The sequence below is a fragment of the Leishmania martiniquensis genome, chromosome 28, assembly GCF_017916325.1.
Source record: "Leishmania martiniquensis isolate LSCM1 chromosome 28, whole genome shotgun sequence".
Classification (NCBI taxonomy): Eukaryota; Euglenozoa; class Kinetoplastea; order Trypanosomatida; family Trypanosomatidae; genus Leishmania; species Leishmania martiniquensis.
In genome coordinates, this window is record NC_090163.1 from 41,780 (window position 1) to 69,742 (window position 27,963).

The 27,963-nt window shown below is 57.6% G+C and overlaps 7 protein-coding genes across 7 annotated transcripts; all 7 read left to right on the forward strand.

Moving 5' to 3' along the window:
• Positions 1 to 1,036: 1,036 nt before the first annotated feature.
• On the forward strand, positions 1,037 to 1,453 carry LSCM1_03023 (uncharacterized protein; the record flags this gene model as incomplete). The annotated part of the gene is made up of 1 exon (XM_067320577.1): positions 1,037 to 1,453. One exon carries the CDS (start codon positions 1,037 to 1,039, stop codon positions 1,451 to 1,453), a length of 417 nt encoding a protein of 138 aa, XP_067177187.1.
• Positions 1,454 to 3,556: 2,103 nt separating this feature from the next.
• Positions 3,557 to 7,942, forward strand: LSCM1_03024 (uncharacterized protein; the record flags this gene model as incomplete). Its single annotated transcript, XM_067320578.1, has 1 exon — positions 3,557 to 7,942. One exon carries the CDS (start codon positions 3,557 to 3,559, stop codon positions 7,940 to 7,942), a length of 4,386 nt encoding a protein of 1,461 aa, XP_067177188.1.
• A 2,054-nt stretch (positions 7,943 to 9,996) lies between these two features.
• LSCM1_03025 (uncharacterized protein) lies at positions 9,997 to 11,487 on the forward strand (the record flags this gene model as incomplete). Its single annotated transcript, XM_067320579.1, has 1 exon — positions 9,997 to 11,487. One exon carries the CDS (start codon positions 9,997 to 9,999, stop codon positions 11,485 to 11,487), a length of 1,491 nt encoding a protein of 496 aa, XP_067177189.1.
• A 903-nt stretch (positions 11,488 to 12,390) lies between these two features.
• On the forward strand, positions 12,391 to 13,401 carry LSCM1_03026 (uncharacterized protein; the record flags this gene model as incomplete). The annotated part of the gene is made up of 1 exon (XM_067320580.1): positions 12,391 to 13,401. The coding sequence occupies one exon, from the start codon at positions 12,391 to 12,393 to the stop codon at positions 13,399 to 13,401; it is 1,011 nt and encodes a 336-aa protein (XP_067177190.1).
• Positions 13,402 to 15,241: 1,840 nt separating this feature from the next.
• Positions 15,242 to 16,516, forward strand: LSCM1_03027 (uncharacterized protein; the record flags this gene model as incomplete). The annotated part of the gene is made up of 1 exon (XM_067320581.1): positions 15,242 to 16,516. The coding sequence occupies one exon, from the start codon at positions 15,242 to 15,244 to the stop codon at positions 16,514 to 16,516; it is 1,275 nt and encodes a 424-aa protein (XP_067177191.1).
• A 1,226-nt stretch (positions 16,517 to 17,742) lies between these two features.
• On the forward strand, positions 17,743 to 18,363 carry LSCM1_03028 (uncharacterized protein; the record flags this gene model as incomplete). Its single annotated transcript, XM_067320582.1, has 1 exon — positions 17,743 to 18,363. The coding sequence occupies one exon, from the start codon at positions 17,743 to 17,745 to the stop codon at positions 18,361 to 18,363; it is 621 nt and encodes a 206-aa protein (XP_067177192.1).
• A 2,089-nt stretch (positions 18,364 to 20,452) lies between these two features.
• Positions 20,453 to 22,225, forward strand: LSCM1_03029 (uncharacterized protein; the record flags this gene model as incomplete). The annotated part of the gene is made up of 1 exon (XM_067320583.1): positions 20,453 to 22,225. One exon carries the CDS (start codon positions 20,453 to 20,455, stop codon positions 22,223 to 22,225), a length of 1,773 nt encoding a protein of 590 aa, XP_067177193.1.
• Positions 22,226 to 27,963: the final 5,738 nt, after the last annotated feature.

Here is a 27,963-nt window from a genome sequence, read left to right on the forward strand (position 1 = left end):
CGAGTAGTCCGACGCTCATGTCCTTCTTTTCGCTTTCATGCTTCTTTCCGAAACCATCGGGCTGCAGCGCTTCGAGGACACCCCATTCTCTCACTTGGCGGGTGCGCGTGGGTAGGCGTGCCGGGTCTCAAGTGAATGGCTTGACCTCCAGTTCATCGGCGCGGGTGAGTGTCGCGTGTCTCTTCCCCAGCTGCTCGCGCCATCTCATACACACATTGACAGATGCCGCCGGGGAGAGGTGCCGGTGAACGCAGAGCGTGCTCGTCGGCGAGTAGCACGAAGGTGCCCACATTGCAGGGGAGCGTCTTCGTATGCGTTCGTGATAGACTTTGTGAATGCGATCGTGTGCAGAAGTCTCTCATCGCGCATGTTTTTGTCGGCGCTTCACTCCTTTCGTATGGTTATATGTGGAATAACTGGGGAAAAACAGAAACGCAGGAGGCTATGAGCGCTTCAGCTTCGCTGTGGAGCGCTGGCGGCTCAAAGAGCTTTGGGAGTGGACTTGTATCACTGCGAAGACGTGATGTTCCGACGCAGGGGGTGTCTTTCACACGGCGCGGCGGCTCGGGGACACTGCATCCCCCCCATATAGACGCTCACCTTCCGAATAAGATGCCCGTCGCTTTTGTGTCGACGCCCCTCCCCTACGCCCGCTTTTTTTTTAGGTGAGCACGAATCAATGAATTGTGCCTTTCCGTTGCCGCTGCGCTGCTTTCGCAGTGCCCTCTTCTTCTGTGACCCACACGCCGCGTCTCTTCCCTCTGTATTGTTTCTGTTGTGTAATGCTGGTCGGTATCCGTTGCGTCATTTGATTTGTCGTGCGAGGGACGCCGACCCCTCAGTGTGTGCATCTGTCACATCTCTCTTTTCAGCAGAGTGCTGTGAAGGCAGAGGGGGCAGCCAGCGGATAGAAGAATAGGCACGTTTCTGTGCACCGCCCCAGCGACATCGAGAGTGGCCGCTGCTGTTCTTCGCTCTCTGCTTTCCCCTTTCATAAGGTTCGTGCCTATCCTATCGCGCTGTTGCCTTAGGCGCCATGGAGACGGAGGAGATCACGCACCTGAGCATCGGCAATGCCACCACCGCACCGATGCTCTTCTGCTCACGGTGCAATAACCTCCTTTATCCCGAGTGCGGCGATGACAACTACAGCATGACCTGGCGCTGCAACTACTGCAAAACGACCGAGCAGCACGATGACTGCAAGCTCGTCCACGTTATAAACCTGAAGATGAAAGCAGACGCGATCGGCGGCATGGATCTTATTGCCGAGTTTGCTAGCGACCCAACCGCGCAGCGGGATCCTGACAAGCCATGCCCCCGGTGCGGCAGGAAGGGTGTTGCGTGCTTCGTAAACCCTCTTGGCCAACCACAGGAAGACATGACACTTTACTTTGCCTGCTCGGATACGGCGTGTCGCCATGTGTGGAAGGGCGCCGCCGTCGAGGACTAGAACTAGCACGGGGCGCACGGATCAGGGCAGAGAGACAGGCCGCCCCCAATTCACCTCTCCCCTTCCCCCTCCGTCACTCCTTCGCGGGATCGCTTTTGTTGCTGCCTGGGTTAAGCGCATATTGTACTACACAGAGGAGGTAAAGTAACGTGCTGCGCTGGCGTATTCTTTTCATCTGTCACTGTGGCATTGGAGTGGCCTTTGCGCTATCCTGCCATTCGCCTTGCATCGACGTTGACCGCGCTGTGGTCTTTGTGGCACCAGCGCGAAGAGAAGGAAGCTGATGCTGTTCAATGACTATCATGAATCATCTTGATGCTTATTGACCGACTCTTTCTGCGCAGTACCACGATGGCCTCTTCAGAGCAGGCGATCCAAGACTCTCAACTTTCTCCTCTCTCCTGCTTCTCCTCTTTTTCATGCCCTTTAAGCTCTCGTTGGCGCTCTTCAAATGGTCTGCCGTCGTCGCCGTTGACAGATGCCATCCACAGGCTAAATATAAAAAGGGGAGAGAAGGAGGAAAAAAAAACAGTGCCGCAGTGTGCTGCCCCTCCCCTCTCCCCGCTGCGGCCGTGTTGTGTGTCAGAGCGACATCAGCGTCTTGGCCATCTGTGAGCATGATGGCGCACGGAAGAAGTCTGGCAGCGGCGTGTGAGTCGACTTTCCTTTTACCTCGTCAGACTGAGCCTTGTAGCTGATACTTGTCTCCCTCTCTCTCTGCCGTGTGTTGCTGCTGACACGTGTGCTGGTGGGGCATCGTGCACGTCTGTGAGGTCTCGATGCCACTTGCGTGCCCTTTGTATCATTTTAGCGTCTTGTGCATCACCTTAGTGTACTATGCCATCTTTGTGCGACTACAGCACACCTCTGAAAAGCTGCGCGGTGCCTATCTGGCTTTTTGCTTGATTGAGATGGTAGCCCACGGAGCCTGCGCCGGGCCGCTGCTTGTGTAGTCGTACAAGTACGGCAAAAACTCCACGGACCGCATCGGCCGTCTTCTCTGCGGGATTGTCCTGACGTTTCTGCTGTCCTCGCTGCCCTTGCTGGTGATCGAGCTGGCTCAGCTCCTCTCCTTCGACTTCACGCTCTACCACACTCTCGACGCAATGGTGCTCATTTTGCATGGCATCGCAGCGATCTTTGATGGCGTCATATCGTGATTTGCATATATGCGCGCTGTGGCAGGCGATCTTCAGCGGTGGCAGGGGCCGGAGCGGCAGATTGCTGCCGACCCGAAAAATCTATTCGCCAAAGATGTTCAGGTGATTTTTTCGAAGTGCTTTCAACGACAATCGGAAGCTGTCTAGCGGTATAGAAGACGCCGGTGGGAGCGAGTGGAGGCGAACCGCGGGGCCTCCTCCGTTGCTGTGCACTGCGCTTCAGCGGGTGGCTGGTAACTTGAGATTCCCCATTCCACACACCTTCAGCGGAATGGCGCTGCGCCGTGGAGGTGCTGCGAAGCGAGACGGTGTCGGGGCATGCGCTGGCACACGGAAGTTGAAAACTGTTCTTCTCATGCCTCTACACGTGCGCATCGACAGCGTCGGCGCCGCCGCGTTGGCATCTAATGGTCAAGTGTGCGCACGTGTCAAGGTCACAGCTGAAGCTCGTTATTACTCTCCCTTCGTTTTTTTATCGTGAGCGTTTTGGAGTGCTCTAAGGCCCAACATGCAACCATGTTGAAAAAATAACGCTCGCTACTAGCAGCTCGCACTCCGTCAGGCAAGCGGCACTTAATATGCTGCCCGGGTGCGCTGCGCGTTGAGCAAAACCGCTTTGGTGTGCACCTAGCTATCGTTTCAGCGGACTTCCACAGCTGACGGCTGACGTTGCTGGCGTTCGCTCGACGCTTCCTTTCGATTTTTCTCGCTGGATTCGGTTCGAAAGTTTAGCGTTAGGCCATCGCGGTACGCATCGACTCTGTTGCGTTCGCACACACACACTCTCTCTCTGACACTCTTCTGCGCGCTGTGCTCGCGTTTTGTTGTTGCATCCCTGCGGACTGCGATGCCGCGGGCGTTGCTCTGTTGCACGATATCAATAGCAGCATTAGTGGACCAGAGAACTTAAGCATACACGCGACGCGGCAGAAGTGAGCACTTCATGATGTCTGCGGGCGGTGATAGTTGTGCCTCGGTGCGAGTGCTGAGCTACAATTTCAATATCCTTCCTCGAGGTAGTGGTGGGTATCAGCATGAGCGCATCGAAACCTTTCTTGCTACCGTCGACGCGTACGATGTAGTGCTGCTGCAGGAGGTATACGCCACGAGCTATTTCCCGTACATTCTTCAGAAGCAGCTCTGCTATCAGAAGATGCTCCTGGATGGGCTGAAGGCGAAGGGACTTCAATACTATGTAATTTCGCGGCAGCCGTCTTACTTTACAATGCTGCGGTATAACGTGTGCTCGGACAACGGCCTCATCATTGCTTCGCGCTTTCCTGTATGGCACCGTGGCTCCTACACATTTCGCACCCGCGAGCGAGGCGAGGCATCGGTCAGCAAAGGGTGTCTGTTTGCAGAAGTGGAAGTGCCTGCTCTGGAGGGCGATGGAAGCCAACGCATTGTCTTCTTCAATGTCCATCTGCGCCCGGAGGACAACCTGCCTTCCGAATCGTCGCAGATGCAACAGGTTCACCGCTTCGTGGAGGCAGCCCTCGCCCAGGTGCAGGAGCAGCACAAGGACGGCTACAGACCGGGGGCGCCACGGCAGCGGGGAGCAGAGCTACCGTTCATCATCGCTGGCGACTTCAATATCCACGGCATCGACCCCGTGACTGGGCATCCCTCGAAGAGGTTCCTGGAGATGCTAAACCTGTTTCAGGACATTGGATCTGTACGGGATGTCATTTATGAGGAGACGGGGCAGAACCCCCCGACTCGCCCACCCATTCTTTTCTTCCCAAAGCTGTCAAAGCTGGAGCGCTACGAGTCGATACCGCAGCGGCAGGACTACTTTCTGGCGGAGAGGCGCGTTCAGGTTGAGAAGCCACACCTAGAAAAGTACGTGGTGAGCAGCCGTCGCCCGTACACGTACTTGTCGGACCACTTTGGCATCACATGCCGTGTGACGGTTGCACTGAACATCAGCGGCAGTGCCCAAGCGCGCGCGCCTTCGCGCTTCAACGCTTTCTCTCTTGTCGAGGCTGCCAACCACGAGCACTCCAATCCTACTTCAAATGCGTGGCTGGAGGCAGCCTTTATTGCCATGTTTGGGTGGTGGCTCTTTTCCTTCAGTTTCACCTCTCTGGTGCTGTGCGCTGCACTGGTGTGGTTTGTGCGCTGGGCCCAGAACTACAGTGCCTCGCCGGTGCCGGGTGAACCACCTCTGCTGACGATGGAGGCTCTCAAAGGTAAGGGGGACATGTGCTTCGACAACAGGGCACTTAATCCACTGGCAGGGGTGCGGACGCTCGGGGAGATGTGGGAACGCAGTGTGACCCGCTTCCGAACCTTCAAGTGCCTTGGCGCGACCAGCGAGCTCGGGGAACCGCAGTGGATGACGTACGGTACGGTGGACATCCGCGCGCGAGAGCTTGGAGCTGGTCTCTTAGAGATGGGCTTCCGTGCTGGTGATCTGATCGGCGTGGCGTCCGAGCCGAGTCGCAGCATTGTTATTCTTGAAGTGGCTTGCGCGTTGTACGGTTTCACGACGGTGCCGCTGGCGGGTAAGCGCAGCACGATGCGGGCTCTGTTGGACCACTACAAGATCCGCGTTGCCGTTGGGGACCGCAGCTCTGTGGCGACGCTGCTCACGTGCCGCTCCACCAATCTTGAGGTCGTCATGTACACCAGCCCATTTGGTGACGAGGACGCCCACGCGACCGCGAAGGATCTCAGCATCCGGCTCGTCCCTTTCGAGCTTGTCGAGCAGAAGGGGCGGCTGAGGCCGGTTGCACCTGTGAAGGAGCACGTGACGACGGATTCCGTCTTCACGTACACAATGGACAACACGAATAGTGTTGTGAGCGACGACGGTAGTGTGCTGCTGCCGGTGCGGCACTCCGCCGTCTTGCACGATCTAAGCCTCTTGCTGATGACTGGCGTGCTTCCGTTGTCGTTCAAAAGGGAGTCAATGGTTTGGTTCAGTCCTATGGCGGTGCTTTTTCACCGAGTGTGCGTGCTCGGCATGCTGAGCCAGGGTAACGCCATTGCCACGGTGGGCGCTGCTCACCTGCAGGAAGCCTTCGTGAAATTCCACCCGACTCTCCTGGTCACCTCGCCGTCGCTCTTTAGCAGGAGTCGCCTGCAGCTCAGCCGCGCGCTGCACCGGCACAGCGCATTGTACAACTGGTTCTTTAGCCGCACCTTTCAGCTGCGTTCACGTCTCATCCACCTCAAGCGGCAGGACAGTTCCCTTCTTCGGTTCATCTTTTTCCGTGCCTTCCAGAAGCAGCTTGGGGGATGCGTCCGAAAGATTATTTTGAGTGTCTCACAGGAGAGCACCCCCTTCAGCTTGATGGAGCACGTCAGTGTGTGCTACGTGCCGCTAGTGTGTGAGGTGAGCTACGAAAACGGTGTCGGTGTGTGTACTATCGATGGTACGCCGGCGCCCTCGATGCAGCTCGACCTAGAGCCGATCAGCGACCTCTCCGACGGTGTTGGCATTGGCCGACTGGCCGTCACGAGGAAAGATGAGCCGCGCAGGCGCCTTGAGATCGCGGCGCAGTGGAAGCGCGATGGCACTGTTACGTTTCTTGGGGAGCCGCTGGGAATCCTCTGGCCAGTTTCCTACCAGTACGCCATCGCCGCGGAGCTGGAACGCATCTTTTCCGTTTCGAGGTACATTAACGCCATCTTCGTCTACTGCGACCCACTGAAGCCGATTATCGCGGTTGTGTACCCGAACCGTGACACGATCGAGTTCGAGTGGCACCAGTCCCACTGCTGCGACGGCCCTGTGCGGCAACTCGGCTGGACAGACCTGGTGGAGTACGGCAAGTCAGTTATCGCTGCCGACCTCGCTAGCATCGCTGGAGAGCAGGAGCTGCACCCGTCACAGGTCCCAGAATTCGTGCACCTCCACCCGCACGCGTTCAGCGACCACAGCACCTTCCTCACCCCCTTTGGAAAGATTCGTCGCGAGGCCGTGCACATCTACTTCAGCTCCGTGTTCGAGAAGCTCTACAGCGGTAACGCCACCTCACCGCTCACCGCACACAGCGCCGACTGGCAGGAGGACGCGAGCGACGTTGAGAGCAGCGGCACAAAGCTCAGCTCGATGTGTGGCTTTGATCTACGCGTTCCGGTCACCATTGACATCGGTGGCACATTTGCGAAAATCGCCTTCATTATGCCCCCTATGAGTGGTTCCTTCACGAGGTTCCCATCGACCATTGTCGAGGCGTCGTCGCTGTCGGAGAAATTGGGCCTGCGCACATTCCGTTTCTTTGCGGATGAGGAAGCAGCTGAGAAGGAGTTGCACGCACGTCAGCACTCGCGCGTCGGAACGTTCCGTTTCTTGAAGATTCCCTCCCAACAGGTCCCGCGTTTTGCTGATTATCTCGCCAGCTTCCACGCCATCAACTACTTCAAGCCGCAGTACACCACGCACGTACGCGCCACGGGTGGAGGGGCGTTCAAATATGCTTCAATGGCGCGAAGCGTCCTGGGTATCGAGTTTGACGTGGTGAAAGAGATGGATGCCGTCGTGAAGGGGCTTAACCTGGTGCTACGCGTCGCGCCCGAGTCCGTCTTCACAGTGGATCCGTTGACCGGCGTCCATCATCCGCATCGACTGGTGAGCAGTGGGGACGGCTTCTCGCCGTTTCCGTACCTGCTCATCAACATTGGCTCTGGTATCTCTTTCATTAAATGCACCGGCGCTGACGGGGCGCATGTTCGTGTGGGCGGCTCCCCCATCGGCGGCGCAACGTTTTGGGGCCTAATCCGCACGATGACGAATCTCACATCGTGGGAGGAGGTCATGGAGATTATGCGACTGGACGGTCCGGGCGACAACAAGAACGTTGACTTGCTCGTTGGTGACATCTATGGCTACAACGCAAAGGACCTGCCTGCCATGCTGTTCAGTGAGACGGTGGCGAGCACCTTCGGCAGGCTGGGGACGGAGCGGTTTTACGACATGAAGCGCAGTAGCATCACCGACCACTATGCAGACGACGACGCAGCGGGTGAGATACTGTCGCCGAAGGCGTCGAAGGCCCCCTTTATGCTCTCGCACCTGCCTCTCGGCAACGGAGCCAAGGTGGCATCGGCGATTGATATTGTGCGGTCCCTGCTGAACATGATCGCAAGTAACGTAACGCAGCTGGCGTACTTGCATGCACGCCTACACGGGGTGCCGAACATCTTCTTCGCTGGCGGCTTTGTGCGCGACAATGCGATGATTTGGAGTTTGATCAGTGGGGCGATGAAGTACTGGTCCTCCGGGGACTGCCATGCCCACTTCCTCGAGCATGACGGCTACCTGGGAGCACTCGGGTGCGCCATTCTTGACCCGCATGGGGATGCGGCGAAGGAGGAGTGATGCAGATGCAGGCGATGTGAGAAAGAAGAGCGATTACCGGCGACGCATGTGGCGGTGGTGAGGATGGTGGACGCGTATGCGAGGCGGTTCGCCGCCGTAGTCTCTGCACCCTTTCGGTTTTCGTCCCTCCCTCTTCTGTCAAGCGTCTTGCTGACCGCTTTGTGCGGAAGTATGCCGTCTCGCGACGTATTGAGGGGGTGAGGGGCGCTTTCTGAAGCTACCGGAAGGGCATCCCAGGCACGCCAGAATGGAGTGGCTTGCGATTTATTTTCTTAGTCTTTCTTCCGTGACTGCGATGGCGTTGTTTACGTCGTCCGGTGCGCGCGCGCAGGGAAGGGGCTTGTCCGCGTAACCGGTGCGATACCTATCGCCAGGAGTGAGAGGTGCAGACGAAAGGAGGACAAACCTGCGCAGCGCGATGCATGCACGCGGATCTCTCGCGCATTGCTCGACTTGCGCTTTGTAGCGGAAGCTACTTCCTTGTTTTGGGGCGCATAATGGTGCATATAGGGAAGCAGCGGATGCACGGAGGCGCAGCATGCACTACGGTGCACCATCCGTGGACACCTTTTGTCCTCTTCGCGTGCGGGCAGTTTTACCCTTTTGCGTAGTGCAGCTGGCTCCCATCGACATGGTTTAGTCTTTTCGCTTTCCACCCTGCATTTTTTTTTGCTGTGCCGCTTTTCTGATATTTTTCTTTGATGCAAGGGATCGTCGTCTTACTCAGTTTCTTTCTTTGTTTTGGCTGTGCTGTTTGACGTGTTTCCCTTCAGCATGACTGAATCGTGAATGCGACAGCGCACGAGGGTGCCGCGCTTGGAAACAGCCTCTCACACTTGATGGTGCCACCTAACCGATACTTCCTTACCATTCTTCTTTATTCATGGGTGCACGTGACAAGATCGACGTCTGCACACGTACTGAGTTCAGCACACAGGGCTCTCCCGACTTTCGCCACAAGGCAGCTGATATGATGCGCCGAGCACTACGAAGGTTCACTAAGATGCAAAAAAAAGAGTTATACATGAAGGATACAAAAGAAGTCTGTGCGAGGTGCCGCGCACGCTGGAAGTACGTGGAAGACGGTTGGCGTCTTTGAAGCTGTCTCGAGCATGCGATGGAGTGCAGATCCTCAACTGTGCTGCTCATTCGCTTTCCGTCTCGAAAAGAAAAAAAGACGGTATTCTTAATGTGTTGTGCTGCACCGCACGAGCGATGGCCAATTTTCGATTTACCGCCTCCAACACGGAGACCTTCGATGGCACTCTCTACTCACATGCACTCTTTTTGTTTTCTCTCGGCTCTCACGCATGGCACTTCTCCGGGCGCGGGCCTCCAGCTTTCTCTCTCTCGTACGGCTTTCCTTTGTCCTATAGTGGGCTCGGCGCTCTTTCGCTGTTTTCACTGCCAAATGGTCTCGTGAGAGGGTGCACCCTGTGCGTTTCTTCGCAGACGAAAAGGACCTGCACACCTGCCGGCACTGCACCGAGTGGCCCTCTCTTTTTGTGCCTCTTTTTGACCGGCTGCAGGCTCCCATCTCGGCTCTTGTGCTCCCGGCGTGACGGCATCTTTTTTAGCATCTGGCGTGCACTTCTCATCGTTCAAGCCTACGCATACACACCCCTCTCCCATTACCGTGCGACGGTGGAGAGGGCATCTCTGCTGCCCGCGGTACTCTGTCCTCTGAGGCCACACCAGCGGTAGACGCGTCACTCGCTTACACCTCCCTCTGCAGCCGTCGTCGCTGGTTCGGTTCGTGAGATCTACACACCCGAACACCTCGCCGCTCTCCTTTTCTCTTCTTTCGCACTCCAGCGTGAGGTGTGTCATAGTGCTTCTGTCACGAGGAGCACCGTGAGTGCTCTGCGTGTGCGTACACCGACTAAGCCGCCGACCATACACTGTATCGCTGTCGAGGTGCACACGAGGTCTGTGGTCGCTGTGCTCGGTGCCCGTCCACACCCGTTTTTTTTTTTACCGGAGAAGTCCATGCCCTTGGGCACGTCGTGCCCTTTTTCACTCCCCTCGGACCGCTCCGCTTGCCGTTGTAAGCGATGGCGTCCGAAAGCAGCGCCCATACTGTGACGGAAAGGGGAGCGCTCTTGTGGCAAATCCTTCGGCATGAGTCCCGTGAGCTTTGCTGGTATGTGCTTGTCTTCGCGTGCTTCCTCACGTTCGGGAGCTACTACATCTACGACTTTCCCGGCTCCATCGGCAGTGGTAGTGGCAACACCATCGCGAAGCACTTCAAAGCGCACCACAAGACCTACACGGAAAGCATGAACCAGTACCTCTATAGCGTGTACGCATGGCCAAATACGGTACTCTCCGTCGCGGGTGGCCTCCTCATCGACAAATATGTCGGACTGCGTAAGGCCATGCTCCTTTTCAGTGCACTTGTTCTGGCTGGCTCCGCGCTGTTCTGCTTTGGTGTCTATGAGACGGTGTATTGGGCTCTTCTGGTCGGTCGCATCGTGTTCGGCCTTGGTGGGGAGTCTCTCTCCGTCGCTCAGTCCGCTTTTGTGGCGCGATGGTTCAAGGGCCGTCGCGGCATGGCACTCGCTTTTGGAATCACCATCAGCTTCTCTCGCGTCGGCTCATCCTTCAACTTTTTATGCGCACCAGCGATTTCGAATAAGTGGGGTGTCAGTGCGGCTGCTTTTTCCGGCGTGGTTGCTTCTCTCATCTCAGTGGGTGCGTGCAGTGTGGCCGTCATGGCGGACCGCTATGCTGAGCGCACCGGCTACATAGCCGTTCCTACAGAGGAAGAGCGGGACACGGTGGCTGACGCTGAGACGCTGCGCGTTTCAGACCTTTTGCGGATGCCGTTTGCGTATTGGCTGCTGTGCATCGTTTGTGTGCTGTGCTACACGGCGATATTCCCTTTCGTGGGTGTTGGCAAAAACTTCTTCGAGGTAAAGTACGGCTACACCGGCGATAAAGCGTCCCGCTACCTCTCTTTTTATCAGATTACTTCCGCCCTGACGAGTCCGGTCATCGGATTGGCTGTGGACTCGGTGGGCCGCAACACATGGTGGCTCATACTTGCGTGCATCTGTTTCGCCACCATCCACGTGCTGTTTATGGCGACAATGATTCCTGGTGGCGTTCTCGTCGTGCTCATGGGGTGCTTCTACAGCTGTCTGGTGTCTGGGCTGTGGCCCTCGGTGCCATGGGTTGTTTCCGGCACAGTTGTGGGGGTGGCCTACGGCGCGATGACCTCAATCCAGAACATTGGGCTGGCAATTTTTCCAATGCTCGTGGGGGCTATCCTCGATCACTTCCGGGAAAATAGCAGCAGCACGGCAGGGATGACGCAGTCGCAACCGCCATTGGTGGCGTACATGTGGACCGAGGCGCTGTTCTCGCTTTCAGCTTTCCTTGCATTCCTAGCGAGTGTGGTGTTACTTCTTGAGGACCGTCGCACAGGCGGAGTCCTTAGTTCTACGTGCAGCAAGCGACTGCAAATCATCGAAGAGCTCAGCCGGCAAGAGAACGACTTGTCGGGTACCGTTCCAGTTGTGGAGGAGACTGTGTATGACTGATGAAGGGATGAAGTGCCTTGCTGAAACGTTTTGCACATGCTACCCGCTAGCCGACGCTCTGCCCACGACCATCTCTCGCGATTGCATTCCGTGAAGGGAGGTCCGTTTGAGGTGACCTTTTTCATTGCTGCGGATGCTCCGCCAGCTGACGCTGTCGAAAACAGGATGACTGCTTTGCCTGCACGTGCTGTCCTGCGTATCTTATCGCACTACCGACGCGCCCATGGCCCCTTTGCTAATGTGCTGCGGCCGCGGCCTTAACCCCACGGAGGGCGCAGCGGGGCTGTAGCCTCGGATGAGCCACCCTATTCTCCTTTACCATCGGCTTTCCCACCTAACACTTTATCCCTTTTCTGCGAGGAAAGTTATCGCAAAGGAGTGCTCGATTTTATTGCTTTGATACCGGTTTGGATGCATTTCGGTTTGTGCCGTCAAGTTCATCTTTTTCCTTTCCGTGGGTTTTTTTTTCTACGCTGCTTTGATGCCCGTCTGACACTCTGCTGAGCGCCGCTTTGTCTGCTCTATACCACTTTGACGTTTCCTCTTCGTGAGGAGCGCAGCATTCATTCGCCTTGGCTCTGCCGGCAACTCCGTTCCATACTGAATAGGCAATTCCGTCCGAGATGTACGCACGCGACTGGGTCGCTCGTCTGTTTCCCTAAAGAGAACCAATGCGCAGGCAGTTCTTCGGCTCCTCGCTTCACTCCCCAACCACAAGCGGGCCACAGTAGGAGTGCCGCCTTCTCTTTCCGCTTGCTGCGCAACTGCTCATCTTGCCGCGTGATGTTCCCATAGGGCTCGCGCGCTGGGCCGCCTCGAGGGATGGTCCCGCCGCCCTCATCGATGCGGTTGATTTCTTGCGCTCCTCAGCTTTATCTCTGCTGCCTATATTTTCGCCATGCCATGAGTTCGCTGTGTGTGTCTTCACGCAATCCTTTCTCGTTTCGCACTGCACAAAGTTTCACACGTGTCTGTCTGTCCCTTGTCAGTTGTCGGGCGAAACACGCGATGCCTAGCAGAGCTGTCATGCGCAAAAAGCAGCGGCGCGATGCAAAGCGCCGAAAGGCGCAGGAGGCGGGCGCTTCACCTGAAGACCTCTTGTCGGATCGCCCAGGTGATGACGCGCCCACACTTCTTCCCTCCGCGTCACCTTTTCGATTGCCACTCTCTTGTTCACCTACGGAACCGCAGGTATCGCGCAAGCGGGTCCCGGAGTCGTCGGCTGTCGCCCCGTCTTCTTTACCGAGTACCGCATGTGCCGCTTCTGTGAGCTTGGCACATCCGCGGAAGCGACGTCGGGCAGAGGCAGCGCCTCCACCCAAGCCGATGCCTGAGGGTCTGACGCGCAAGGAGCGTCGGCGCTTGGAGACGAGTCAGCGGCTGGAGCGCCAAATGGCGCGACTGAATTCGAGCGCGGCGGCCGCCAAGGAGGCCATGGAGGAGGGAGCTGCGCAGCGTTGCGGCACGGCAAGCGATTTCAGCAACGGTGACGCGCTCGCCGCGTCCGTGCCGAAGCTGCGGCACGACCCCAAGTTCGAAAACGGCACGTTTTGGCGTGACCGAAAGGAAAGAAGGGCGCGGACGCTCTTCCTTGGAGGCATCCCCCTTTCCTTCTCGGTGACTCAGGTGAAGGACTTTATTTGCACCATGTTGGACTCCGATTCCAGCGCCAACGACTATCTGCAGCAGGTCGGGAAGGACGGAGAGCTGGTGGAGGTTTCTCTGTTGCCAGCGAAGCAGCATAGCAAGGTCAAGAACATGTACGTCACCCTGGCATCCGTCTCGCTGGCCGGCTGCGTTGCCGCGCTGCTGGACGGATACAAGGTAGAGGGGAGGGCGCTTCGGTGTAACTTTGCATCGGATAAGTCGCAGCGGGAAGAGGCGATCCGTAGAAGGAATGCTTCGCGGCGTTGAGTTTGCGCGCGCCTCGAAACAGCGAATCCAGGCGCCTCAGCTGCCCAGGAGCTCGAGCAACACGAGCGGTAGTTTCCGTGACCGCCTCCGGCTCTCAAGGCTGTGGAACGTTGGTCGCGTCTGCGCCGGCGGAGGGGGGCAGTAAGACTGTAAGTGTAAGCGCGCGCAACGGCCTCGAGGCAGAGCTGCGCCCATGGAGGCATCGGCTTAACAACAGCAACCTAACGGGAAGATGAAGTGCATGAATGCCGCATTACTGTTTCCCCCGCCGATGGTGGGGGCAGAGGAGCAACGCATCTTTTGGTCATGTCTTTCAGCAGCATCGAATCGCTTGAGCGTCACTGGTTGTGTGCTGCACATTTCTTTCAAGGATGGCAGCTTGGCCCTCTCGGTGATCTGCGTGTTCGTCTGCAGTGCGTGGGCGTTTTCTCCTGTGTACTCTCTGGCCGTTGACTCCATCGTCTCTTCTTCACGGCTACCTCTCTCCCTCTTTCTGCTCCTCTCTCCGTGTCCTTCGCTCTCCCTTTAGTGTGACGATTACTGGGGAGGCTGTCACGACGCCGGCTTCGCGGCGTGGCACCGCTGCACGAGCGCGTGCTTTGCTTCGGCATTCTTACCAATCCGCTTGCCCGCGCTTGTGGGCTCGCGCGGCTCTCTACATTACTTTTCGCTCTATTTGCCCTCTTCTCTCTCCTCCGCGATGGGATCTTATCTCTTGAAGTGGTCTGGGCGGGTGTCGTGTGCGCCGCAGCACTCCCTCAAGTAAGAGGGAAAGGGTGCTGGTTATGCTGCTTGATTCCGTCGCCGCTGGTCAGCAGGCCTGCGTACGTGTATCGCCATGATGCCAACGAAAGCCTGCGGTGGCTGCGGCTGCTGACAGGCAAGAAAATGTCCATCCGTCTTGTTCGCCAGTAAGAACAGACAGCCTCACCTTTCTATCCAGTCTTCCCGACCATCCCGTGCCCGGCTCTTCCTGTGTTATTCTCTTCCCCCCCTCCCCGCCAATCTGCCCTTCTCTCACGAGAAAATCCTCACGTCGTCCTACGCGCATCGCTTTAGTGGCTTTCGTGCAAGACGGTGGGCGGTGGCGCTACGCATCTAATTGTTGTTCCAATTTTTTATGTGGGTGCACTTTGCTTCCTGTTTGTGGCGCGCTCCTGGCACAGGCACCTACTTGCCCTCTGCAGCATCCTCGCAGTGTTTTGTTGCCTCCTTTCTCTCTCTCTCATTCGCGGATGTGCGCAGAAGTTCTCACCTTTTCCTTTTTCCTCGCTTACTTTTTCGCGTTGCGACCCATGCCGTGGCGCTCGAGATCGGTCAGCTCTCTCCCACTTTACCGTCCCCGCTTTTCTGTTCTTTCGTGTGTGCCTGGATTGGGGTGGGGCGAGAGCTTTGCGACGTCTTCGCGCGAATTTCCTTTTTTTCGTGGGCGCCTTCAGGCCGCGGTGCACGAATATATCTGAGTCGGCGTGATCTCTCTCTTGTGCCCTTATTCTGCTAGCGAGGAGGCTAACCGATTATGCTGTCTTATCTGCGCGCTGACATCAGCCGCACCACCTCCGCCATGTGAGCCACAGGGCGCGACACATGAGGACGGCCGCACCGCGCGCCTCTGTAGAACCTACGACAGAGCCGAGCAGCAGCTCCGTAAGCTCGAAATAGAGAAGCCCGTCTTGCCTCATTGACGATGTCGGACAGGTTTGCGGCATCGTCCATGACAGGCCTCCAAAGTGGGGCAGAGACGGTCCACTCACTCATCGCCCTCTTCTCTTCCTCTCCTCTTTCTGATCTCACCCTATCAAAGGTAGCGGAGATCAACACAACGTCGAACATACAGACAATGCGTACGTCTCTCCCCACCTCGAACTTCTGCGAGTTTGGGGAGTGGAGGTCGGAGGAGGACTGCTCCGAGGACTCGTGCTCCTCCAGCAGCCTTTCTTCATCTAGCGCATCCTGCCTCGTTCCTAACGGTGCTGGCGCCTTGGCATCGAAGACAATCGGCAAAGCGCTGCGCAACCTCAGCACCCTCTCTCTGTCGGACGCAGAGGAGGAGCTGCGCGCTGAAATCGACCAAAGCAGATCGTCTCTGGAGTGCAATCTCTCCGCGTTGCGCCTCACCGCCGTGCCATTAGATGTGCCATTGAGTACTCTGCGTAAGATTTCTCTTTCGGAGAACAATCTAGTCTCGTTGCCCGATGAGCTCTTCTTGAATGGATCGCTCGGCGCGCTGGTTGAGTTGGTTCTGAACACCAATCAGCTTACGTCCCTTCCGCTCTCCCTCTTTTACCTCCCGCATCTGCAGGTGCTGTCGGTCAACGACAACTCGCTGACATCGCTGCCGTTTGAGAATGTGAGTGGGGCGGAGCGCAACGAGGCGGGCGATGCATTTTTGCCGTCGGTGCGGCGCATTGGGATGGAGTCGAATCAACTGCAGCGCCTCCCGCTGTCCTTTCTAGAGTGGTGCCCTTCGCTGGAGGAGTTGCTGTTGGCCATGAACGAGGCAATGCTCGATGAGCCTGTGCCCTATAGCCGGCTGCAGAGGATATGCCGCTCATCAACCAAGCGCGTGCTGCTGAAAGTGGACAATCGCCCTCGCTTTGTGCGGCAGGTGAAGGAGCAGCGCTGGGCTGAGACGCTGCCGTGGCTACAAGTCGAGCTCAACAAGATCTACCCTGACGAGGTGCTGGATTATCTCTTCCTGGGATCGTTGCGAACTGCGCAGACGGTAACGGTGTACCATGATCTTGACATCTGCTACGTGCTTACTGTGGGGCGCGACTTGGAGGTAGTAATTGAGCCGTGGATGCAGCAGCTTGTCCTCCCTGTCGATGACTTCCCGGGACAAGTGATGATGCCCGTCTTTGAAGACGCCTTTAGTTTTATTGATGAGGCGAGGTCGCACAAGAAGGGCGTCCTCATTCACTGCTTTGCCGGACTGTCTAGATCCGTCACCATTGCAGTAGCGTACCTGATGCATCTCAAGGGGATTACACGCGATGAGGCACTTGCCTTGGTACGCCTGGCGAGGCCGGCGGCACGTCCGAATGACGGCTTTCTCCGCGAGCTGGGGGCCTACGAGGAGATGTTACGCAGCCGTCGCACCATTCGCGAGTAGGACGGAGAGGGGCAAGAGAGTGCGCATGCACTTTTCCCGAACGTTTTTCCTCTTTTCTGTTTTTCTCTTTGCTCTCTCTCTCTGGTGTGTCTGTGTGTGTGTAAGGGGGGGTGCCCGCCTCGGTTGCCCTCTTCTCGTTGCGACACGCGTGCGACGCAGAGTCGTTCTGCGCACAATCTCCCTAGAGAGATACCTCTCCTTCTCTTTTGGAAGGGCGTGTGGCTGGCTGTCATCGACCTGTGTGAGCATGCGCCCCCTCTCCGTCATTGTAGTGTGCGCGCTCACCAAAGACGTCGTTGCTCGCACCTCTTGAACCTGTCTTTGCTCTTCGAGAACTCGCCACTTTACCTCCTCGAGCGTATCCTGCTGGCCAAACTCGGTCCCCGCTGATGAGTTGGCAAGTAAGGCGGGTGTTGGCCAAGGGAAGGCAATAGGAGGGGGCATGAGACAGCGTTTCTTATGCAGAGGAGCAACTTTAGACGAGGTGATGACAATGGGCGGCATCTTCTGTTAAGGGTGCAGCTGCCACACGCCTGCACGTGTGTGTTGGGGGTGGGTGGATGGGCTGATAGGAGGACTTTTCGCTCTCTGCATACAACGATGAGTGAATATTTGCTTACTGGTGACCGATGCGCATGATTGGGATGCGGCAACCTATATAGTGACGCTAGTTTGCCCAGCTGGCATAGCTCGAGGAGCACTTCGGATGGCGCGGAGAAAGCTGAGAAGAGACTTGGGTCGTTCCTCTGATTAGCAGCAGAGTCAGGGCTGAGTCTTGCAACTGCCTTTTCTCGCTACTCCGCAGCTTGGCATGCTGGCGCATTTATGTGGCATTGCCTTCCCGTGCCTGCTACTCCGCTGCCTTTTTTGTTGTTGGATGGGGCATTTCCGCATTGGAGTCGATGGGCCCGAGTACAAACCACATCGCCATGGTAGCAGGCCTGTTGGCTGGCGTGTGCACTGCGGCCTTTGCGCCGCCGCTGCTTGTGATGCCACTCTCTCCCCCCTCTCTTTCGCTGCCTCCCTCCTTTGCTTTTTGTTTGGTGCGTTTAAGCCGTCTCGAAAGGGAAACGAGAAGAGGTGAGCGCGCACAAACCACTGAAGAAGAAAAGCGAAAAGAGGTGGACACTTACGGGGACAGACCGGCGCTCGAACGCGGTGGGGCGTGGAGAGAGGACCGGCCTTACAGCGCTCTCCTTCTCTCTGTGCTGGTGCCGCTGCATAAGATGGCCGTATATGTGCGACGGGCCGCCTTCTACGGCTTTGCCTGGTCGGCGGGCGATTTCTTTGCGCAGTTCTACAGCGCTCACAAGGAGGCGGCAGCACGGCGTATCCGCAGCGAGAAACGGGATCACGCGCGCCCGAGTGGAGCCCAAATGTTTGCGATGCTGGGCAAGGAGCGTCTTGCTCAAAATGCGCTATTCGGACTTATTTTCGGCTCCGCTATCGGCCAGTACGAGCATTTTCTTCCTCGCATTTTCGGCACATTGACACGTCATGCCACGCCGTGCCTATGCGCTCTCGGGCTTCAGCAGCTGCTGGTTACGCCGCTCATCCTGTGGTCTTACTTCAACGTCATGACGGCTGCGCGAGGGGGGCTAAGCGACCCGAGCTTCATGAGCGCTCACAGCGTCGGAGCGCATAAACGATACGACGTCGCCAGTGTGGAGGGCCGCATCGTTTATGACGTGATGCCCTATCCGCTCCTTGTCTCGTGGGGGGTCTACACGCCACTGTTTATACTGAAATACATGGGCCCAGTACGTGCTTCCACCTTCATGTCCAGTTGCCTTTTCGTGCCTTGGTGCAGCTTCCTCTCCCATACGCAGCAGAATGAGCTCCTCTAACCTCCAGGCCTTTCCAGATGCTGCCATGTGCTCGGCAAAAGGGCCATGGTTTATGAGGTATGAGCGTGTGTGTGTGTGTGCTCCGCAGCCGCATCGGTGGCATCTGCTGAGGACGCCCCGCATGCGAAGCCACCGCCGGGCAAGCGGGAGCGGCTCTCTCTCTCTTTCTCTCAGTGCTGCTGCCGGAGCCGTGTTTCTTCCCTTCTCCCCTCTGCACATCTGTTATGTGCCCTCTATACCGCTCTTTGCCTGCGTTTGCATGGGCGCGCATTCGTTTGTGCCTTTTCGCCTCTCGGTGGCGCACCACTGACGACCGTTGTGTTGAGCTCGCAGAACAAAACGAGAGTGCGACTCTCGCACGACATCTCACTTCCGGGGCGAATGCCTGCGCGTAATGCGTTGGAACCTGAACCGCATCCCGGCTGTCCGTCACCCTCCTCGCCCTCACACGCTGCCCGTTGCTCGGGGATGAGCGATAGCGAGGCGAAGGGCGAGTGAGGGAGGCGGCGTGCATTGCAAGCGCCGCACGTGCCTGCCTGTTTCTGTTTTTTGGACTCGCATTCTCCCACACCCTCTCGCGCGCGTATCGCCAGCCAGCCGATACTTTTCTGTAGCAGAAGCAAAACAATGACAGCGCGAAGGCTATGCTGGAGCGCTCTACAATTTCAGTGGTGCGTCCCACTGCGCTGTTGTATCTTTCACGTGAAACTGCACTTCATCGCTCTCTCCGCCCTCTGCCTCTCTCCCCTCTCCTGTTTCTAACCGTACGCTCACACGCCCAACATGGTGGCTCCCACTCCCTCTCCATCCCATTCTCTCGGGGATGTCTTGCCCCTCGAGCGCTCCCCTTCCCGCTGTGCAATATGATCACAGAGCCGTAACCGCCGTCTCTCCTACTTCACTATTCTCTACTCCCTCCCCTCCTCTCTTTTCCCCCTTTCCCTTTGGGTTTTTTTTCTCCGTGCGCTGCGTTGGTGTTGTGTCGGCGCTGACGTTGGTTTTATCGGTTCACTTCCCCCCTTTTTGCTTCGTTGCGTGTCACAGTGACCGGTGGATCGCTTTGTTTTCGTTTTCCCCTCTTCTCGTTTGCTTTGCGTCTCCACACGGACGCCTCGTGTGCACCTGTCTCCCTCTCCCTCTCTGTTTCCATGCGCCCTCCACATTTCACAGTGTGTCACCTCTCTCGCATGGCTTTGCTTCTCTCGGCTGCTTGAGCCCTTTCTCTTCCCTCCCCCTTTCCTTCTGCATTTTATTGCTCTTCTGTGACTGCCGCTTTTTAGCGGCGGTGTGCGCGTCCCTTTGAGTTGTTGGTTTGGCTGCGCGTCATCCCCATCGTTTATCTCCTCCCCTTCCCCTCCCTCCGCCTTTTCCCTTTAGAGGCGGAACAGTATTGCGTGTAGCATCCAGGCGAACGTACCCTTTCACAGCTGCACAGAGGCCATTCAAAGCGCCTGGATGGGACTCGCTTGACGCTCTTCCTTCCCTTCCTCAAGATTAGTCGAGAGCGGAAGAGCGACATAGAGACGAGGTGTCCTCCGCATCACCACTCTCGCCTTTCCTCTTCACGCTTCTCTTTGGGGCAGAAGAGCGGGCTAGCAGCGCACACACGCACGCACGTGCAGGAACGAAACCACAGCGTAGCGTCTCCTTTTACTCGGTGTGCGCGGCCTTAACGTGCCCACTCCGTCATCGTTCGTGTGCGCTCTCTTCTTCCTCGTTATTTGGTGAGAACGCGGGGTTGCTCTTATTACCCGTCATCAGTGGAGCCCTACATTGCCGGCACGCCCTTGCGCAAGGCTGCCTGCTACTGAATCGCTTTTCGAATCTATCAGGTTCTACAGTGGGCTCTGTGGGACGAGCTAGGGCTGCCGCTCCGTGAACCAGTGGCCCTGATCGATCAACAGCTGGGTGCTTACCCCCCCCCCACACCTTCCACCAGCTCGCACGAGACGGCAGATCCGTGAATGCGTTTGTAAGACAGACGACTGAGAGACAAGAAGTGCGGTACACAATCGATACCTGTGCGGTTGCTTCCTAATTTTCTGTTTGCAAGGCGTTTAAAGGAGGACACTGTGTTGACGCCCTTTTGATGATCAGCGGTAGGATTGCCTGCACAGAGTCTGTGGGCTCGGCGACGGTGCTCATGGCGAGTTCAGCAGCCTTGCCGCTGGAGGTGGTTCCTGAGGGTAACAATGGACTCTCCAGCACGACAAGCGAATGCTCGTCTCAACCCAACTCTCGTAGCAGCCGGTGCGAAACGCGAGACGGCCCCCCAATTCGTGCCAACGAGGGTGGCACCATCATCTCCTGGATGCCCATTATTGATGAGGAGGATCGGCAGGCGCGCACATTGTCTGGCGGGTGCTTCTTCTCTGAGGATGAGCATCAGGTGCCACCGTCTCTCTGCAACGACGAGTTTCGCAGGTCGGCTTACGAACGGCAGGTGCAGCGGTGGCAGCAGGATGAGATGGCGTATTTGAAGCACGAGGGCTGGTGCGAGCACCGTCTTATCCTCCTCATACAAGAGGCCTTCCGATGCAGCAACAATAACCTGAAGCGGGCGTTCAGCACCGGCACCGTGTCGGCGGAGGTGTACGCCGCCCGTGTGGCGGGTCTAAAGAACTCGCTGCTGCGCATCAAGGCAGAGTATCGCCGGACACTGCAGCGTACGCGAGATCGAAAGGGCGACTTGCCCAGCATCGCGAGCAAGGCGGTTACGTGCATTGCTTCCGTCTACCCATGGAGCAGCAGTGGCTTTCTGATAGGCTTTGAAGAGAACATTAAGTTTGGACAGCTGGTTGACCTGACAGGCAGCGATGGCCGACACGGTACCCCCCTATCGCCCTCGACACCGCAGCCATCCGTCAACGTCGCTGTGCCTTCTTGCCAGGACGTGACTTCTGTGGCAAAGGCAGCACTCCCTGGCATGCGCTCCGAGCACAGCAACTCTCCCGCGGTGCCGAGCCTCTCTGTGACATCGCCTTGTCATGACAGATCTCGCGCCACGCCCCACGTCGCCCTTCGCCCTCTACCACCAAGGCATCGGCCCTTCCAGAAGGGGACAGCGCCAGACGGGTCTCCGCTATTGTCGCCAGTCCGCAGCGGCATCTCGACAGAAACCATCTCCGCGAGTGGGCCTTTGACGGTGGAGAGCCCGAACCGCAGCTTTTTTGCCGCGTCCCCCATAAGCCTTTCTCCCAAGTCGCCAGTGCCGGTGCCACCAGCATCGGTCGCCGGCCCCTTCCGCAGTGACGAGCAGCGATTCCTGGAAAAGGGCCAACTTTTCGTGCACGGGATGGCCTTCGTCTCGCATTCGTTGGCGTCGACCATTTTCATTTCGAGCCGGCGCGCCACCATTGCGGCGGCCACAGTGCGAAGGCGACTAGCTGTCGTCACGGCTCCGGCGCAGCCGCCGACGTTGTACCCTACGCCCTGTGTCAACGGTGTGGACACACAGCCTTTGTCACCCCCACCCGCCCCCTGCACAGCGAGTACCTCTTCCCCAATGAAGAATGCGCCGGTGAGCGATTCTGGGGAAGCTGCGGTGAGCACGATTAATCCAAGCCGCTATATTTGCCGATCGGTGCCATACCCGCCGCCGTTTCTGGCTCCCGGAAACGGCTCTTTCTGCTTTGACCCCTCCTCGCGCACTCCGGTGATGCCGAGTCCACCGGCGTACGAACAGGCGGTCGCCTCATCGAGCGAGTACCCGCCCAGGCACCTGATGCGGCTCCCTTTGAGTTATCCCAACCACATTCGACGGTATCGTATATGTGGTGGCCCATACGGCCACCCGTCATACTTCCCTATCATGTCGCCAGTGTCGCTGGAAGAAGAGAAGCACGTGAAAGAGCTATGGTGACAAGGATACCCGACCTTAACAGGGGGTGTGGCGGCACTGCTAGCTTGCCTGCGGCCGCAGAGGTCGGCGGCTTCTTTTATTTTGGGGGCTGGATGGAAGGAGGAGGCTCTCCTAATATGCTAAGCAGGAGCACTGACGGGCGAGGCGGCGCAGTGAGCTCTCGTGCAGCTTTGAGCAGAGTACATGATAGCGCAGCTTTTTCCAGAGACGAATGCTGCGCTTCACGAAGTGGTTGAAGCCTTTTTTCCCACAGATGAACGATTGCAAGGCTGCACTGTGACGATGCCTACTTCGCTGCTGAGACGCCTTCATGCCCTATGACCCCCTCCCCACCATATCTCTTGATTTGAACAGCTGCTGTTACCCATCTACTCTATTCTTAGCGTGTGCTGAGCAGAGACTGTGCAGCCTGCAGCTCCCCCACTTCTCTACGTCAGCGCGCGGCCCATCTCGTTTCATCGCCGCACCGCGACGACCGCTCTTGGTTGCGGCCGGTCTGTGCTATTGGCGGTACGTCGGTGTGTGCGTGTTGCCTTTCATTTTTGTGTATTTTTATTTGTTCCTCTCATCGTTTCGTTTGCTCTCTCTTTCTCTCTTTGTTTTCAGACTTGGCGTGTGTGTGTGTCCGTGTATGCCGTGTGTGCTTCAGAAATGAGGGCCGAGGCGCCCCTCTCTGACATCTGCCTCTTTTTGTTTTTGGTCTCGCTCTCCTTTCCGGTTCGTGTGATACGGTCTTGCGGGTGTATGGCGGCGATGTATTTCAAGTCCCTCCCTATCTCGTTGCTTATTTTTTTTTTCGTTATTTTCGCCTCTTCCCCCCCTGTGCATCAGCTGTGCCACGAGAAGTGTTCATATGTCCCCGCGCGCGTGCGCGTAAGTGCAGCAGCGATGGTCTTGCGCGGTGGATTCCAAGAAGAAAACAACAACAGCAACAACAACGCGGCCCCGTGAGCAGCTGCAGTATTTTCCTCGCCGAGGGGAGGTCAGGCCTTGCGTGCAGCTGGCGCTGGAGGATTTTCTGCTCCCTCAGCCTCTGGCTGTTCTTTGTGAGCTTCTGAGCTTTTTTGTCTTCGAGACCCGCTCTCTCTCCCCCTTCCCCTCCCCTTTTTTATCGCCGTCTTTCGACACGATGCCGCCATCCGCAAATACACCCTTTCCTTTCTCTCTCTTCATGCGCGCTCCTGTTGTGCCCTCTCTTTCTGCTGCCGTTTGCTGTTGGCTTGTGTGTGAGTGCGTGGAGGCTGTTTCCTCAGAGTGCTGCTTGCCCTTAGCGTGTGTTTTCTGCCCCCTCCCCCTCCCCCCATATCCTCTCCGGCGCTCTCATCCATCTCCTTGTGCGTGTCCAACTCCTTTCTCTCCCTTGCCGGTATGTAAAGTGCCGCGCGCCATTGCTTTCTTTTCTATCGATTCTGTGCTCGTGCATGTGCGATGTGACGGAGGGTGTGTACTCAGACTCGCTCGCTTTTTCATATGTGCGCGACGGCCCTTTCTTCGCTTCGTTCGTTTTACCTTTTGGCCTGCGGCCCGTTTTTTTCCTCTTCGCTCTTTGGCATCCCGGGCAAGAAGTGAGATGTGAATATGGCTGGGAGGAAAGGTCCGCCCACCAACATGGCAAGGGGGAGAGGCATTGAGGCATGTGGGGAGCGGCGGGGTGATGAAGTAACGTTTGCCCACCGAAAGGAACAGCGTCGAGTGTACGCACATGCAGAGGCTTTCGCTGACTCCCGATCTCTCGTCAAGGCCGACGATGCAAAAACGCGCCTCGGAGTTCTTCCTCTTCCGCAGGCTTGCCGCCGCCGTCGTCCACGAGCGGAGGCCGGAAGGCGAAGGTGTGTACAGAGGGCTGTCACGGCCACTTCATCGGCTCCCTCGCCTGGAGGGGGAAAGAAAAGTGTATGCGATGTTGGTAAGTCGGCACAGTCTCTCGAATGCAAGGCGGGTACCGAACTCCCAGACCGGGCGGCGTCTGTGCTGCATAGGGACCGTTACCTCGCGGCGCCGGACTTTTCTCTGCTTACGGTAACGGCAAGGGGGAGAGGGAGCCGGGTGCGGGGGGAAGCTGCAGGTGCCACGGCGAGAGTGGCACGCGCACGAAGGAGTTGAAAAGGAGACGCCCCTGCGGCGAAGCGACTCGTGCCACACATACACAGAGCAGAAAACGTGCGGGCAGACAAGATGTGCGTTTTTTTTATTTGAAAGCCTAGAGAAAAAAAATCCTGTGAGTGGGTTTGAGTGGAGAGCGATAGTACGCGTGTCGATGCGCACGAGACGGTATTTGCTTTAGCCCTCATTCGTCCTCCGCTCTTTGCGTCTCCTTTCCTGCTTTCTCTCCTTTGTGTCCGTCCTCGTCCGTTGCCGGCAGACAGGTACGCCTGCACTCCTCTGTTGACCGCTCATTTTGTGCCGTTTCCTTCTCTGCGCCTCTTCTCGTCGACGCCCGCGCTTCGAGAAGTAAGAGTGGCAAAGGGAGCCTCACGGGATGAGGGGGCAGAGGAGAGCCCAATGAGCCCGGGGGGCGGGGTAGCCGAAGGAGAGGAGAAGCGGCGAAACAAAACACGCACGCTCAGGCAAAGAGTCAATAAATAAATCATTAACAGCGCTTCCGGGAGGAATTCGCTTTCTTTAGCGCTGTACGTTCGCGAACACTGAATGGCTCTGGGGTGTTTTCTCCGCCGCCTAAAGGAGTGCGCGCATCTTCTGTTTTCCTTGTAGGTTTGTGGCTTTGTTACGATTGCTTCCCACCCGGTCTTCTTCCTTTGGGTATCTCCTTTTTTTGTGTGTGTTCTGCTGGTGTCTTCGGGTATGTGTGTGTCTGTGTTGGGGGAAGGGGGGGCGCTGCTCGTCGTCCGTTTTCCTTTCTTGTCCCATCTCCCTACTGCTTCTCTCCCTCGCTGACTCACTCACCTCACCCCATCCCACAAAGAGAAAAAATTAACGATTGTAAAAGTTGAACGCAGAGGTAAACAAACGACAATACAATCGGCCTCCCACACGCATTGGTTTGGAGAGGTGCCCCCTCTCTCTGTCTCTCTGTCTTTCTTTGCGTGTGTGCTTGCGTTCTTTGAAATCTTCGTGCCTGTGCGTGGGCGTGCATGTAAAGCGCCATTACAGAAGATCGGTGCATCTCACGGGTGTGCCGAGGGCTACACGAACGAGTGTGGTGCAAAGTGAATAACGATTGCCTTCACGCGCGTGATGGACGACGGCGCCGAGTCCGTGACGAGGTGCTGTGGCGTGTGCAGGCATGCTACTGCATTAGAACAGAGCGAGAACGCTCTCTATTCACTGACCTCTTCTTCTGCGTGCGCGCTTTTATGCAGATCGTAATGCGCCACGGAAGTGGTGGCGCCTTATACCCTTTAACACAACCAAAAAAGGGATCGCCCACAAAAGAATCTACAAAAGAAAAACATTCACGCACCCGCACAGCGATAGTGTCTTTTCACTGGCGCACAGCCATGTCAAGGAGCGGCAAAAAGCGTGGCGGAGGAACCGGTCGTGAGGTACAGGATGTACAGCTACTCTAGAAAATGCGTGTGATGGTTGAGAAGACGCTTCATGCCAAGGTGCCCATGGGGATGGCGAACACGCAGCAGCATCTATTCCTCCCCTCCCCCCTTTTGCAGCGACATGGCACGATAGGCGGAAATGGCCGAGGGCGTCACTCCTTTGCCGAGTCGAAAAAAAAGGACAGGGCAAAAGAGAGGCGCCCGTGCGACGTCGCGGCCTGTGCCAACCTCCACGCCCCCCCCCATACCACCAGTCGCAACGGTGGCGGTGGCCGGCGCCGTTTCTTTACGGATAGCGTCCACAAGTCTGCGCCCGCATTTGATACCGTGACAGAGGGGCGAGAGGGGTACTCCGGCATTCGAGCACACTCGCCTACCACAACTGCACATTGGCCAAGCATCGATATGGTGAGGACGCTGAAATGTGCGGCACAAGCGTCATGCGTATGCACTGCTCGGTGTTGCCGGCAAGCGCACTGAGCAAGCTCATTGCCCCGGCTTTTCGAAGAGGCCATGCGGCACATGGTCGGCGGCGCGAACGAGAGAAATCGCCCCTGGACGCCACGCGGGGAGGCTTTTCGGAAGCAGGAACATGCTGATCCTGTGTGGGAGTGAGCTCGCACTCGTTTGCGGGGCAGACGGGCAGCAAGGGGCCGCGGGAGGCGTATCCGCTTCCAAGCAGCAGGTGGCCCAGCTCGGGAAGGGGCTTTGACAGCGATCAGCAGGTGCATGCCGTCACCGCGTCTGCCCGGCTGCGGGTGGAGGAAATGCAGAGGGCCTACAAGGAGCTCTGCCGCACCCACCCGCGCGCCGCGCTCTTCCTGAAGCTGGCGTGGCACTGCGCCGCACGAGCGGGCGACCTGGGGACACTCCTGAAAAGGGACGTGCACATCTCCGCACTCTCGGAGAGCTCGCCGACAGCCTCAGTGAGTATCACGATCCGCTATGGAAAGGGTGCGAGGCGCCGCGGGCCCTATGCGATAGGGACGCGATTGCAGCGAGAGGACGCGGCCCTGCTGCTGAAGCTGGTGAGGAGCCGAGGCCCAACGCAGCGCCTGTTTGCGGCCGTGACGAGCCTCCGCGATCAGGTGCGAGCAGCGCTGCGCCGCGTGAACCCTGCGGCGGCCCTCCCGTCCATCCGGAAGGGCGCCGCCCGTTACCTGGCAGCGAACGGCGTATCCGAGGCGGGCCTCATGCGGATCACCGGCCACACGCGAGCGGACACGCTCAAGCGGTACCTGGGCTATGGCCTCCAGCCAACGAAGGAGGCCGTTGCCGCGCAGGAAAGCGCCGCGCAAGTCCTCCTAGGATTGACCAGCTAGGATGGGAGGCACCGACGGCGAAGAGCCTGGGGGTGTCGGACGCGGAGCTGTATGCAGAAATGCGTACCGATCATCCCGATGTGCACGTGTGGGACGCATGCGGTCTCTCCTGCATGTGACGGGGTGGGCAGGCTGCGCGCAGATGCCGGAGGCATGGCGAGCACATTCCGTTTCACACTGCCAAGCCTTCCATAAACCACCGTAAAGAGCCAACACACCGTCGTGTGGAATGCCGCAACTCAGGGAGAGGCGTGAGATGCAGGTCGAAAGCTGTGCTTCCGAGGGCCTTGGCGTGAGGCTAGCGAGCTTTGTCCCTGAGCTGATTCGGCCTGCACAGAGACCACCCGCTGGTGCCCACATTATAGACGTCGCAGGCTGCGCGCTTTCGCAGGACCTGGTGGCGCGGCCCGCTTGGATGATGGCGCGCAGCCCGTCCGCGTCTGTCCGGCGCCGGTCGCGCTGCTGGTGTGCGAGCGAGGGGCGGCGAAGGGCACGCAGAGCCGGTTAGGCGGATGCCTCCCCTGTACATGGGCAGGGGCACCTCACCCATGGCTACCCGCATTCTGTCGCATTCGTAGAGAGGCGGGTGAGGTGTCCTTGCGTACGTCCGCTCGCTCACGTGCTCGTGGCGGAACGCTCCGGGGGAGGACGGAAAACTGCTCCCGCGTTTCCTGTATTCTCAACTCCTCTCGCGGATATGCCCACGGCGTGCGTGACGGCGTCCATGCGCAGAGGAGACTGGTGGAGGATTTGTGGCGGCTCTCCTTTTGTGTTTGTTTCCGCGTCTTTGTGTCGTCGCTTTCGGTGCACCGCACATTTTTTCGAATTGCTCTCCCTAACGTTCCGCAGAAGTTATTGTCGCGGAATCGTGCTCGAAACGATTGCTTCCCAAGAAAAGTCCTTCTCT